Source organism: Opisthocomus hoazin, chromosome 2 (genome assembly GCF_030867145.1).
Source record: "Opisthocomus hoazin isolate bOpiHoa1 chromosome 2, bOpiHoa1.hap1, whole genome shotgun sequence".
NCBI classification, from domain to species: Eukaryota; Metazoa; Chordata; class Aves; order Opisthocomiformes; family Opisthocomidae; genus Opisthocomus; species Opisthocomus hoazin.
This window is the reverse complement of record NC_134415.1, coordinates 28322543-28337632: the sequence shown is the minus strand read 5'-3', so window position 1 is coordinate 28337632 and position 15090 is coordinate 28322543. Positions and strand designations below refer to the sequence as shown.

At 39.4% G+C, this 15090-nt stretch overlaps 1 protein-coding gene across 2 annotated transcripts in view; it reads right to left on the bottom strand.

Annotated features, from left to right (window-relative positions):
- Positions 1-7636: 7636 nt before the first annotated feature.
- KCNK2 (potassium two pore domain channel subfamily K member 2) overlaps positions 7637-15090 on the bottom strand; it is an 86656-nt gene continuing 79202 nt past the window's right edge. The window contains exons 7-8 of one of the 2 annotated variants that reach the window (XR_012763085.1): positions 10034-12748; positions 7637-8509 (exon numbers count right to left, since the gene is read on the bottom strand). Coding sequence is in view for 1 of the 2 variants with exons in the window: in XM_075412993.1 (XP_075269108.1) it covers positions 12431-12748 (318 nt within the window). In the remaining variant the exon portion in view is untranslated. Of the gene's footprint in view, positions 8510-9603; positions 12749-15090 lie in introns of those variants that run through there. The other variant, XM_075412993.1, reaches the window with a different exon arrangement.

The following is a 15090-nucleotide window of genomic DNA, read 5'->3' as shown; positions in this document are numbered from 1 at the left end:
ATATCAGTTGCCTCTGTTTTCAGCATTTCCATATTTTAAACTGGATCTAGATATGAGGATTCAATGGGGATCTGAAGGAAACTGTAACTTATGTGTTAGCAAACTCTGGTGCTTTCTATCAGATGGCAGAAGAGAGCTCAATTGCTTCTCAGCCCCCCTGCCACATCCTCTGCATCATTATCAGAGTCGCATCGAGCCTGGCTAATTGTGGGCAGGCTGAGGGCATTAACCTTAGCCCCTCTCTGATAATCTGAGAAATTTCCTTGCCTGCTTTGTGGCTTTAGGGCCTCAATAATATGCATAGAGTTCTGGGTCCCTATCTGGGGATCAAGTGCTGGAAAATTAGTACTGTATTGACTATTTTTAGGTACATAAATTCTTTATTGGACCTAAATCTCAGAGCTATACTGAATGAAAGCATTAATTATTAAGTATCACCTCAATAATTAGTCTTTCATTTTAGCTGAAAAGCTTAGCATTCCCTCATTTGATCAAAGGTCTCTGTGTCTTGTTCTCATTTTCTGTCATTTCAGATATTTTTATGTCAAGCCTGATCTTTTAAACTTGAGGGCTTATGAATTAGAAGGAAAATCTTCTGTAATATAAGTGAGGGCTAGAAGTTATTCTAATGCATGTTAATTAACTCTGTATTTTATTCTACAAAAAAAAAGCGGTTGACAGGTAATTCTACACACAGTAAGAATTCAGCTGTGTGGAGGTCACTCAAAAATGGGGCAAGACAAAATTGATCAATCCCACCACATGACATTCCAGCCTCATCTCTTATGTTATCTCCATGTGATTCGCAAAGCAAAATTTAGACATATTGTGCCCTTTCCTGTATATGTCTTAGATGCATAAAGATTGCCTTAGAAAGTATTCTTTCAGTATGGTGGGGTTTTTTTCCCCCTTTTAGACAAGTGACACCATGGCCTTTGTTTTCCTATAGTGGCTTGAAGGCTGTAACAAGATTTTCAGACAACTTGAGTAGTGACTTTGCAGAAGGATGAAGATGAAGCTGAGTTCCTCTTCTTCATCCACTTCCTTTTTCTAGCTTGATTTATCAAAAAAAACGACAAAAAAAAAAACCCAGTTATAACCTCATCTGTAAGCCTATCTGTCCTCCCACACATGGAATAAACTGAGACTGACACAGATGGGACAGGCACTCCCTTGGGTGGAAAAAGCATCTTCAGAAGGTTTGGCTGCTCTGCAGAATGGGGAACGTCAAAGGGACTGTGGAGGTAGCTCTTCCCTCACCCCCATGGAACTCAGGACACACGCTGTCAAGCACAAACACTAGCACTGGTTCAGAAAGTAAAATTGCTGAGCTGGCAAGTTACTGAACTCCAAGAAAATCTCCCAAAAACTTAGGTGACTTGAAGTGCCACAGTGAGGTGACTATTCTGCTTCCAGCTTGAGTTCATGTTCGTCACTCCAATACACAGGGCACATCTTTCCAGTGAAGGGCCAGCAGGAAGACGTCTGAAGGGAACACAGGTTGCACAGCTTAGGCCAGCTGTGAGCAGCTCTAGTTCAGTGCACCTCGTCACACTGGGATCATCCGTAAGATGCCCACCACAGCTTTTTCCCCCTTCTGCAACTCAGCTACACTGACAGTGAGCTGGGGTGGCTGCAGACCCCAGATCCCAACAGACCTGAAAGCGACTAGATTTTGTAGATTCCAGTGATAAGATGAATGAACATTCAGGCATATTAGCAACATCATTACAGTTAATTGCACTTGTATTAAGCTCCCACTCACTGCATAAATTGTGCTTTTGCAAATACTAAGACTTCTTGTTGATTTAAAGCAAACTCTTTTCTGCAATGTCCTCGCTCTCCCACTTTTTTCTAAGGACAATGTTACTCTGTGGGTTATTGGAACAGAAGCTGTTGTGATATTTATACGTGAGGTTTAACTGTACAAGCAAATCAAGCAAAGGAGAAGAAACTCCAAGAAAATTTTTTTGTTTCCCCCTATTCAGAAACTAGACCAAAGCATAATTTCAAGAACAGGGTCCAACAAATGGTTGGAAAGGCACATAAACAACACACTTCATCCAAACTTTAGAACCCTAGAGAGGCATACAGCATTGAAATTATCTCCGCAAACATAGTATTCCTATTTTCGTGCCCAATCATTCAGTTCTTTTGGGTAGAAACTACCCTCTTTTAGCCTACTCCAGGAGGACAGCAGGGCACCAAGTTAGTCAAAGAGATACAGAAATGATCTGATATTCTGACTGGGTGGAAGGACGTTTCTTTAATAGCCTTCTCATAGGAAACAGAGTTATTTATGTTGCCCTTAGTGACAGCTTTTTGAAATTAAAAACAGGACTCTGCCTACTGAGCGTTTGATTCTTCGTAGCAGTACTCAAAGCAAAGTTCTTCTTTTGTATTTTTCTCTTGTATATTTTTCATTTCAGGTACTTGCCACTGGAGTCAAATTTTTCGTGAGTAGCACCTCTGAAGCACTCCTGCCATCTGACTACCTCATTTATCAAAGCAGCTTCATGTCTAGTGATTTATGGTGATTTGGCAGCTTAGCTTTTAGTAAATTAATAAATGTTGTCATCTCCCATGAAAGGGAATATGGCAGTAACCATTGGTACAGCTTAAAGTGGAGGTCCAAAGTCTATTCCCCTTTCTACACTTTCCAAGAGTCTGTACTCTGAGGGCTGCCTATTTGTGAGAAAAATAGTGGCATTTAATGAGTACTGCTTTACAGCCTAAGACTATGAAGTTTCAGTGAGCCAGCGGTACTATACTGGGGAAAAGGCCAGACCTCAAGTGCTGGCTTTGATTTTACATGCCTGTCATTATTGTAACTTGACAGATGTTTAGAATGCTCTCAAACAAACATGGCAAACAAAATTAACATATCATCTGTGGCTCCTGTACTTTTCAATACTGTGATCCTATTTATTTATTACATAGCCACAAATCAGTCCCAGTAAACTGAATTGGTTAAGAATTAAAGTATCATCCTTATTCCACAAACACACATCAATCTTTTAACTTTCTAATTCAGAAACATTTCTTCTGTGCACAACATTTTTTCCTTTCTTCAGAATCACCCTGCAATTCATTAGATACCCAAGGTGATAAATGAACTGTTGGTGGCCAAGATAATGAGGGAGTACGAGTTCCTTGTAGTCTACATGATTGAGGTATTCCAGATGACTCATTTTGCTTGCCACAAGAAAGAAATTGGGCATTTTGGTGTCCAACCCAGTGAAAAGATACAACTGTGTGATCACACCGTGAAGCTGCATTACTATAACACCAACCAGCCATGAACAAAGAACCTCACTGCACACGGCAGAGAGTACAGCAGAGAGCAAAGAGATGACTCTTGTCTCCAAAGGTTACAATCCCGGGACAAGAGAAAGTACAGGGATACAGACAGACGTGGAACATTTCAGCAAAATGGAAACAAAAGGAGTGGCCACAACAAATTTGCCCTGAGCACGACAGCAGCCAAATAGTAGTCTGTCTTCTTATCACAGCAAAAGAGAATTCCTTAGAGTGATGGAAGAAAAGGAGATAAAATACTTGTAGAGAACTTCTCTCAAGCCTGAAGGGAAGCATGTGCTAGCACTAACCTGCAGCAGTAAAAAGAAAACAAAATGCAATTCCAGAATGCTTTTGATGTTAGGTGTTCAAAATGTTTTTTTTTTTCTTTTTGCAGAGACATCGTAATGCAAATGTTACCTAAAGAGGTGCTTGTTGCTCCTGTATGAATCAGCCACAAACTGCAAGAAAGTACATAAACCTAACTCTCTAACTGCTGTACAACACAACAAAAAAAAAATAAAATGGAAAGGAAAGGAAAGGAAAGGAAAGGAAAGGAAAGGAAAGGAAAGGAAAGGAAAGGAAAGGAAAGGAAAGGAAAGGAAAGGAAAGGAAAGGAAAGGAAAGGAAAGGAAAGGAAAGGAAAGGAAAGGAATATAAAAAAAGAAGATAAAGGAGGAAAAAGAGAAAGGAGAAAGCAGAAAGGAGGAGAAAAGAGAGAAGGGCACCATCATAGTGGTGGGATATTGCTGGAGAATACTGAGGAAAGAAGGAATTCTCCTGAACTGTTGGATGGATTTTGTTTGTAATGTTTTTTCAGGCTAATGATTTTTAGTTCTGGCTTTTCTCATCATCTGTAGGATTTTGGAGGAATATGAAGTCAAGCGTGAAGAAACTGACTTTGCGATACCCTGATCTGTAATGCTCTGGACTTGCATGAAGGATCACTTTCTTCAGATATAGCTCAAATACAGACCAACCATCAAAAGCTCCTGAGGTAATTATCATCCCAAGAATTGCTATTGCTTCTTTGATTTCATTTTTAGTTTATTTATCTCAGGATAAGATTTAATGGAGGCTCACAGGCAGTTTCAAATGCAAGCTCTATATCTGCAGTGATGAGATAGCACTTCGATTGTCAAGCTACATCTCTCACACAGCTCCCAAACAGCACAGGTGGAGGAAAAAAAATGCCACTTGACAACTTCATGTAATCACCACAGCTGCCCCCAGATCTTTTCAGGTCAGCATCCCCTGTCTTTCTGTTCTATAAAATGGCTTCAAAGATCTTTTTGCTGCAAAATTACCAAACTGACAGGCAGACAAGCTGGAAGAAATAGCAAAACAGCTTGATTCTGGTTGCACTCAATTCCAACAGCTGTCTTAGGCACTGCAGGAAATGGCAACCCATGGAGATCTGCCCAGGATTGTGTTGTCCTCTTCATACATCATGTCATGCCACGATCTCCACAGCAACCTATTGTTTTCAAAATTTCTGGCATATTAATTGGGAAAACACCAATCAGATCCTTAGTCCATCTTTACCATTTTTCATGTATAGTTTTTCATAAATAACGCTTTCCGCCTGCACTGGAGATTGTTTTATTAATTTCTAATAGGATCAGAAATGTGGCAACTAGAGGCATACAGCACAGAAATTTGCCACAATGAGTTACATTTGTTAGGCAAGATCCTACTAAAAAAAATATTAAAATGTATGAAGTGATTTAACTGTAGCCTATAGACATAAACAGAAATAATAGAAAATACTAAAAGGAAGATATCCTGACTTATCTTTGTACCTAGTTATGCATTTCTGCATTCTGTTTTTCTGTACAGAGTAACTGGCTTTGGATTTGTAATGAAGAGGAGCAAGGGTTTATGGTACGCTCTGTAGTTAAGGGCTCTACATATTCTCCGTTGTAATCCTTTACTCTCAGAGCAGTAGGCTCTGTTAAAAGACACTAAGTGTGGAGCAACTATATTGAGGTTAGCAGAGTTAAACTGATGTGTGAATGCAGCCCTTCTGTACTGACAATAAAAATTAATTTCTGTTCTAAACCTGATTGCTGTGATCAGCCACCAGCAAGAATTTAGAGAAATTTTCTCTTTACTAATTTCCAAGGAATTTTTTTCTTATATTTTCAGTCTACACAAGTAGAAACCACTTCTGGTGGTTTTCTAATTTTGTACTAAAGTCTTGATCATTAAAAGACAGGCCAAGCTCAAAAGCAACATGCAGCTGCAGTGATAAAACTGGAGCCTCTGCTCTGATCATGACACAGTAAATAGGAATCCATTTTTTCAAAACACTTCATCGATGTAAAACAGTGTTTTAAGGGCTTCATGTTGGAAAAAGTTAATTTCATCTAGCATTCGGCTGTGGAGTGCGTCTTCCCATAGGCTGCTCCTGTCCTACAAATGCCAGAACCATCGCTTCTTACTCCACCTGTGCAGTACAGGCAAGAGAAAAAGTTTCTTCCCTTTCAAGCTACCCCGTCATCGTAAGTCAACTGGCACCCGGAAGGGTGTAGTACGTTTATATCTGGAGCACATTCAGAGCTTGCAAAAGCATTGCAAAAGAGCAAGAGTACACTGATGTAACGCGGGCTACACTCTGACTCTCTTCTGACAGTCTCTAAGGACAGTGAGAAATGAAAAGGTCTTTATGCCTGTACCACCTCCACTTTATAAAGCGCACAATAGTACATGACATGTTACTCCCACTTTCCCTTTTCACAGTGGAGCCTAATTTTTTATCCTCCTTTCTTCTACAAACAACAAAGGTATTGTCTATTAAAGAAGCATTCAGACTTTGCAACTTTTCACTGTATAGTTCAGAAGGGCCTAGACTGCAACTCTCAGGCCATTATTCTGTGCAAATGCACAATACGGTGCCTTTAAATCTGTAAAATTCCCTCTCTCTGCTACAGAACAAGCGAATGTGACAGATTATTCTAAATGTTCTGTACATTACAGAGAAGGGTATGCTAAGTGTGGCTGTGCTAGTTAAAGCGGAACCTTTCTTTATCAGGTTTACCGCCAGATCTAGTGGACTTGAATCAGGCATTGTCCACTGCAGGGATGCACTCTGCCTTGTGTGGGCACATCCTAGATTTGCCTCTTTCAGGCTAATAACTTCAGTATTCATATATCGCTGTTGGGTTTGGCACTCAACTGTCAGGGAATTTGTGCGTGGTAGTAAATGTAGGGAAACTCTGGACAAAACCACAATCTTGGAAAAAACTTTAGGAACAGCTTTCCATCACTTTAGTTTAGCATGCTTGGGTGCATGAATACTGAATACTACAACCTGGAGAAAATACAAAATCCATATGAAACAGGAGCAGATTTGTGACTGGTGTAAAGATCAGAATGAACAGTATAGCAATGTATTCTCTTATGTTCCCACGGGAGAATTTTTAACAAATAGATTCAATATTTTTAGTCATCCAACAAATTTAGTCTCTGTCTCCCCTGAGCCAAACAAGACTAAAATACACTTACTGTGAAAGATGTGTCTCTTCAGAAAAACTTCTCAGACCTCCCTGTTCAATTTGAAGGATCAAATTAATGGTACAATAAAAAAACAAAAGGACCTATCACTAAACTACTACTTAAGAAGTAATTTCAGGCTGCTGTTCATCAAATCAGGTGAATATTGTTATTTATTACTACTAACAAATAGCACATTCCCATCAGGATCTCTATTATATGCATATTATATGCCTTTCTCTGGAGGACGAAGATCTGACTAAATATGATTGGGTTTGAGAATTAGCTAGAAGTAACAATGGAGTTAAAGTAAATCCTTCTTGAGGAGTTTCTCACTGAGGACATTAATTTGCCAAAGTCAGACTAAAGATGTCTATATAAACAGCCTTGTAACATTCCCAGAAAAAAACAGTGTACCCAGAGCGTTTAATGAGTACTACTAATAATAATTAGTAACAGTGGAGACAGAACACAATGTATTACCCCAGTTTTCATTGCAAAAAACTCTAATACCAGTAGCCTGGTCATAGTGTATTAATTAAAAACCATAGAGAGATGAGTTGCTTTCTCTATTATTATCCATCTATAGCAACTAGACTAGAAAACCAGCTAAACAGTCAGAAATAACTAAAACAGGCAATAAATAATGTATTTTTATTACATCAACAGTGTAGATAGAATGTTATGATTCATAAAAAGTTATGAAGTCCATTGGTTTTCTAAGATACTGATTTTAAATTGGTCTGTATTGTCAAATCACTAAATTCACATGAAACAATAGTTAATGTACCAAAGTGGTTTTTTTAGTCAACTTAAGGTTATACAATGTCAATACATAATGAAGGCACAAATATAGCTGGGTCCAGAATAAAAAGCTGTATAAGCTACTGTATAAGCTGTTATGTATAAAGGTAAAATGATGTTGTTCTGCAGTAAGTAATGAACCTGCTTATAAAGTTATTCAACATATCCCTCTGAAAGTTTGTGAAAGCATGATAAACAACGGCCTAAAATTAAAATGTTCAAGTTTTCTAAATATAATAAACCTACTCAAACCAGTTCTCACACAGGTTTTTTACAATTGTAATTGTGTAGCTCAACAGCTTTTTATTTCTAGTAACAGTAAATCAGCATCTTCTGTATCTTTTCCAACTGGAACACTGTATTAACAGTAAGGTTACATTGTTGATTTAAATCTGCAGGGCAAACAAACAACAAATCTTACTCATGTTTCTGTGAAAAAATAATTAACTCTGACAATTTCATGTAAAATGTATATTTTTCTGAATATAGAAAATTCTTTCCTTTCAAACAGTACTGCAAGGTAGGAAAGAAAAGGTAACTACCACATAACTGTATGACAGCAATCTACTAGAAACATTACTGCTATATTTCGACACTCTATGTAGTTTCCCTGATGGGAAAATTTCCTTCCCAGGAAATAAATTGATATACATATATAGACTTATGACATGCATATAGGGTTGACTACGTAGAGCAGCCTTCCATTTCTTCTTCCATTGGGTGTGTAGAAATAATGCTGGAGGAGCCAGAACTCAACACAAACATACAGACCAGATTTTTCTCCCATCTGCCGTCCTGGTCTTACAGGTTTGCTTAGTGACCTAAGGAAGGTCCATTCCAGTTCAAGGGTGGTCCATTCAGAGGTTTAGCACTTCTGTGGGTTTCTAGGTTACCTTCCAGCTTTCATGCTGTGCTATCAAAAAAAAAATTCAGGAAGAGGTGAAAAGAGGAAGGCACAGCTAGGATGTTCATAAAATTCAGTGAGGTTCTGGGTTTGACCCTTCCAGGCTGTTCGCAGCTCAGATGGTAGCACCTCAAGGCTGCCTAAATGTTGGGGAAAGGAGGACAGGCACCCTGGAGCTCCAAAACATGGCAGGGATGCCAAAGTAAGCTCTTCCCCTGGTACTTAAGCAAGAATGGGGCATAGAACAAATTCTCTGTGAGTCCATCTCCCTGCCTCTCATGCAGGGCTATGCAAAACTCAAGGTTTTGACCAACATAGCCGCTCTGGACACTTCACTGTATGTAGTACACCAGAGAATGTCAAAAACAGGCAGGATTATCATAGACAATGGCAATACAGATTATCTCTAGGTACTTCTCTAACAGATTTCTGATCATTTTTATTCATGTAATATTTCCCCTTGCACTGAGAAATAAATTATTTTGTTAGGTGGCACATGTGCCCTTACAGATTCTTATGTGCTACAACTTGTGTCTCATCCAAAATGTTTTGCCAGTGTTTTTTTTATGGTATTTGATTGGCAGTACAAGAGAAAACAACCCTCTACCAAACTGAAGTACCATTTTCACTAACTTGCTTAAGTAGCAAGTATCCTAACAGGCTGGAGATGTCCCCATGTATGTGTAAGAGAAAGGAGGTTACAAATGGATTTCATTAAGTCCTAATTCATGCTTTTGTAGCTCCATATTTGAAAGGGAAAAGTGAGCTATGCAAAATTTCCAGAGGCAAGAAAGACATGTTTTTAACACAATAGTCTGCTGTTACAGGAATGAAAAGGAAAACCTTTAGAGAGTTCATCAAGTTCTAGAAATTCACTTAGCCATCCTCAGCATTTGTGATCTCACTGTATGTGGAGAGGGAGAAAAAGATTTTCCAATAACATTAATGGTACTAGACACATTTGGATCACGATAACTCTACCTACTTACACCATCTGGACCGTTGCGTCTTTTCTTCTTTCATTATTAAACTTACAAATAAAGGAGTTTATTTGTTAATTCTTTGTTCCAAACAGGCAAATCTAGTTTGATAAGGTAGGATAATTTAGATCTGTTACAAAAGTGAAAAAAGAAACAATATCTTTTATACATAAATTAACAGGCATCCTTTTCCCAGAGACCATATACAAAGTCAAGGTGAATAAATGCTGAACGGATTTAACAAATATCCATACTAATAACTCAAACATTGCCACAGGATCTCAGAACAATGTACTCTTTTCAGCAGGTCTTGAGATGCCCAGAAGTTTCTTTAAAATGAAAGAAACCACACAGACACTCACTTCTATAGGTTGGCAAATGGAAACAAACTGGTGAAAATGACCGAAGGGTTTAACCCAAGATATCACATCTCTGAGTGTCAAAGACCAAAAACATTACCAGTCCCTTTCTGAAAATCAGATCCAAAGGCACCGAGACACATCCCATGCAAATCAGATTGGAAAGACGTAAGAAAACAGTCCTCTTCACTTACCACCAAACAGTTGCAGATTATCATTCCCTTGGCCAAGACTTAATTAAAGAGGCCACTGTAAAATATTCACTGCAGAAATGACTACTGTGGCGTGAAAGGCTACTGCCCTTAGAGGTGCTTGTTCACACACTTCTGCAGAAGGTTACCAGCAACCAGAGGAGAATCGGCAGGACAGCAGGTCAGAGCTCCCCGCACCTCTCTCAGTGCAAAGACGGAGCAATTGCCATCAGCTCTGTAGCACATGACAGGAGAAACTCCGGCCTGCCAAGGTTTTGAGACAAAATAGTAAGAAAAACAACTTAAGGTACAGCAACCAAAGAGCATTTTTAATATCAAGAAAAAAAAATTCTGTGCTGGGTGAATCAAGCCTTTATTGCTAAAACCAGCTTAAATTAAAGCAGGTGGCAAACTGTTATGCTCTGTAACCAATGAAAGCACAAAAATCAGTTTCAAACATTCTTAGCATTCCAGTTGTAGCAAGCAGGAGATTCAGAAAAGCTTATTTTAATTAAAAACTTTATTTTTCATTACAATTCACAGTTTATGCACGGCAAGATGAACCCTTGCCATGTGGACATTCAGAACACTGTGCTGAGGAGACAAGGATCTTTGTCATACCAGCATTGCTCGGTGCTGTGTCATGGAACTTCCTTAGTTTTAAAAGCGTACTCTCTGTAAATGTTAATTGACTGCTATTTACACTGAATTGACTGAATTTACATATTAACTTATATTTATTAGAAAACAAGCTAAGCATCCAAAAAACATTAACATTAATATCTTGCATGTTATCTAATGGTCAGAGATGCTGTAAGATTTGCCACTTGAATCATGCCCAATCAGCAAAGTCCCATTCGTTTTTTAATTTACATAGAGCCTAAATTATTCTTTAAGGCCTGTTCTGTTCATTTTATGTACAGCCAGGTTACAATAGACTAACGTAAGAAAAAAATGCAAAATTATCCATTTCATCCTGCATTTCTTCTGAATCTCATGTACACCTATAAGTAAAACAGAAGATACAAAATTAAAGGTAATGTTTTCTTAAAACCAGTAAAGAAAACCCATAGTCTGGTTTAGATCTGCTTCTCATCAGCCTATCCTGCTGTCTGAACAATCATCGGTATTCAGATTGTGCTATTTATCAGCTCTTCTTCATGCCTGCGCTTATATTCAGAGCCATCTCTGTTTGAAATGTAGAAAGTCACAGTGATACCAGATTCAATTGCATTCCCATGCTAGTCACAGCTCCGGTACAGGCAGCCACTGTACAGCGTGACATTCAGGACAGCACTCCAGCAGGATTCCTGGGTAAAATATCATATGGCATCTGGTGTGACTTGGCTGAAAGAGGAAGTTAAGAATCCTTTCCATAGAGCAAATATCTGGCAGAAGGTTTATGCTTATTTAAAAAAATGCTATATTTTTCTGCATTGTTTTTCTGGATGTGGTTATTAGAATACAGCAATTAAAAGCCTCTCCTGCCTCTCCTCAAAATAGTAATTTTTATTTGCTCTTGTCATCTACCAAATAATTTAGCAACAGATAAGGTGCAGTTTTTGGTACATCTGACGCAGAGAAAAAAAAGAAAAACAACAAACAACTGCTGAACACTGCTTGGAAAAATAAGACCCGAAAAGGGTCTGCAAATTCTACAAGTCAGTGTGAACAAGTATCAGCTGGACCTGAGTAAAACAAAATGCTTCTGGGGGACATGTTTGCAACTTGTGAAACTGCAGTGCCTTTAAATTTAGAGCTAAGAACATCGTTTGACGATTGTTGAGTTTTGGCATTCATTCATGCTGGTTGGTATCTTCATGACAGACACCTTTAAAACACCATCGTTTCAAGAAGAGTGAAAGCTCAAATGAAATACACTTCTCATGCAAAAACAACAAACAAACAAAAAAAAACCATACAGGAACTGTAGAGGTTCTGGTTCTTCAAAAGATAAGGCACTGACAAAAATTTCTTAGGTAAAAGGCTGCATAAGAATTTCTTGCCATTTACAAATGTGTTGTAGTCCATAAATGGTCCATTCCTAGGCTCAGTAAGGTAGACCCTGAAATTTTAAGGACTGATCCCTCAAAGCTACATTGTTAACATAAGCAAGTGTGATTCATTCTTGAGGCCATATGGCACGTTAGAAGTGAAAAACAGTCTGGGCAGATAAAGGCAGAAGACGTTGCTTGTTCCAGCATCTTTCGATAAAAGAAGTGCCATTCATCTTTGTATCTTTGAAGAGATGCGATGGTAACTCTGGACTGTAGTTTCTATGGAACTCATGCACACATATAAAATGCTGTTAGCTTTGATCATCAACAAGGTGGAGAAAAAAAAAGGTGTATGGCTAGTTTAAGCCAAGAGCTTCTCAAGGATTGGGATCCAAAGTCACAGCTACTTAATGTTTTCAATAACAGCTATCTCCTCTGCTGCACAGTGTGGTGTCAAACCATTCATGTAAATGCTGTCTGTCTTTGTTAGAGCTGGCAAGATGTCCTTCTCACTGGTGAGATGGTTGACCGACAGGGTTCTCTTACAGGGAGTCAGGTCTTGATTGTGGTTGACGGCGAGTTCTGCGGAGAGCTTCCTTTTGATAGAGGTAGCCCGCTGGAACTTGTCATAGATCTCCACGCTCAGGCGCCTTCGCGTTTCTTTGAACTCTGCGGTGACATTGGCTGTCCACTCAGCAGCATGGGCTCTGAATTCCCCTACCTGCAGCAAAAAATGAGGAAAAAAGGAAGCATTATGGGGCCGAGGACTTCAGACACTGTTTTGACTCAAGAGCCCAGTGAGAGCTTTGGGCTGGCAAAGAGCTGCTGCCGCCGGCACAGGTTTCTCATGCTGCAGACTCACTTATTGACAGCAACTAAACAAGAAGAAGTGTTGCTCTAGGTAAGAGTTAACAGTGATTCTAAAGCACAATAAAAATATTTTCTGGTAAGTTTTCTTTAATTATAGGCAATCAGCAACCTGGGGAAGCTGCAGAGCCCCAACAGCTGCACAGTACCCAGCTGGTCAGGGGATGCTGAAATCCCAGCAACCCAGGCTGCGTATGTGTTGCTACTCGGGTGCAGGGTTATTTATGAGCACTTTTACTGTCTCTGGAAAGATCCCTGGGAGACTGGGCAAATAATTTTCTACATTTAGACAGAAAAGCTTTTTTAAAGGAAAACGTCAGCTGCTTGTATTCTCTCTTTTTCGTGCTTGCTAGCACTAATAGGGCAGCAGTTTCAGTCCTGTCGGCAACATGTCTGCTTACTACTGAAACAACACACTAAAAAGCGGCACGAAGACAATCGCAGAGTGGGACTCCGGGAGCTGTTCCCGATCGCACCCCAAGGAAATGCAGCCTGCCAGTCGCCGCACGCGGCTGCTGTGCAGTTACCGTACAGCTGGAGGGGGGTATTCCCCTGCTACGCCCAGACCTCCTGTCAGGTTGGCTGCAAGGTGATAGTTTGTACCATCACCACCACTTCACAAACGTATTTATATCCCCTGCCGCCTGCTTAGTTCCTGTGCTGTAACTCTATATATCCTTATATTGGCAGCCTTTATGGCAAAGGCTGATCCACTTTCACTAAAAACTACCATAATTTTTACCCCTTAAGATTTCTTTCCACCATTTCAGTGTTTCGGTACCAGCTGGAGCACCCCATGAGCCCAGCCTCTGAGGGTAGGGCTGAGGAAGGGGAGGAAGGCAGCTGCTGGCACAGAATCCCAAATTATCCTTATTTTTCCTCAGATATGGCATGAGGTAGACTGAGCAGCTCACACAGATAATAGTCTGAGGTGAACTATGGCCTTGTAATTTACATGCTATTTATATTTTTGCTCTCGTATTTCAACCAAACCACTGTTACGATATTAAAGAAGTTATATAGGTAATGAAAGGAGGCACCTTTTGAGGAGATTATCTCATTATAACTGCAAAGAAAATAGGTTGTTTGTCTTTAAATCTCTGCTTTGTAGGTAGTTTAGTAGTTAGAACATAAAGCACAGGGAAGATAGACTGCTGATAAATATAATTCCAAAGCAAAGCATTTCAGAAGAATTAATCCACTTAAATAAATTAGTCTAATTGGTACTGCTCCATCCAGAATTTCAATCATTGGCAAGCAAGCTTGGACTTTGTGAGTACAGAAATTAAAAAAAAAATTAACACAGAAAAATATGGAGGATAAGTTATCAGAGAAAAGTGGACACGGGATTATTTGTGCTTTGCAGTGCAGTGGAAAACAGGAATGTAATGAAGGTAAAAAAATAACCAGCTCACCCAGGAGTGACAACCTTTCAGGAAAACTTTCCCCCTCCAGAAACAAAACAAAAAGATCTCTTTACCCAAGGGTCTTTTTATTATATTTGTCTCAGCTTCAGTGAATTACACAGATGACTAATGTGGACCCATTAAACATATTTTCTAAAACAAGGATTATTATCTGTAACACACAGAGGACTCACCCAGCTGAATGATTATTAGTGTTTAAATTGTGCAATTAGGATCAGACACACTGCACTTCAGATCTGAAAATAATGAAATCTGTAATGCTGAAACATTTCAGCTGCTACAATATTTTTATTTGTAGTAAACAAGTAATAAAAATATGATGAGCAGTATTACCAGTGCACATCCTGGGGCAGCTTCGTCCTGCTCTGAAACTTTACAAAGGCAGGCTGCTCAGGTTCTGGAGCGTGCTTCTCTCCAGGACAGCAAAGAGCCAGTATATGAGTTCCTGTGTTACCCTACACCTTTCTACCCCTTGCCAGCTGTGTAAGCATTCACCAGACCAGTTATTTCGCTCAGGCACACATCTCTGGCATTGCATATGGTCACATTCAAGGGATGTTATCAGACTGGTAGCTTTAAAATTGTGTCTAGGTAACTTACTGGAAGCTACAAACATCTTGAAATGTCTCTCCTTATGCTTTTTAACCTTCCTTTCACTAGCAGTTTCAGTTCCCGCTTCTGTCATGTTTTCCCAACAAAGCAAAAACAGCTGGCCTTGCTTCTGACGAGAGCAAGTCGATGTGACCCATAGGATAGGCTCAGAATTTCC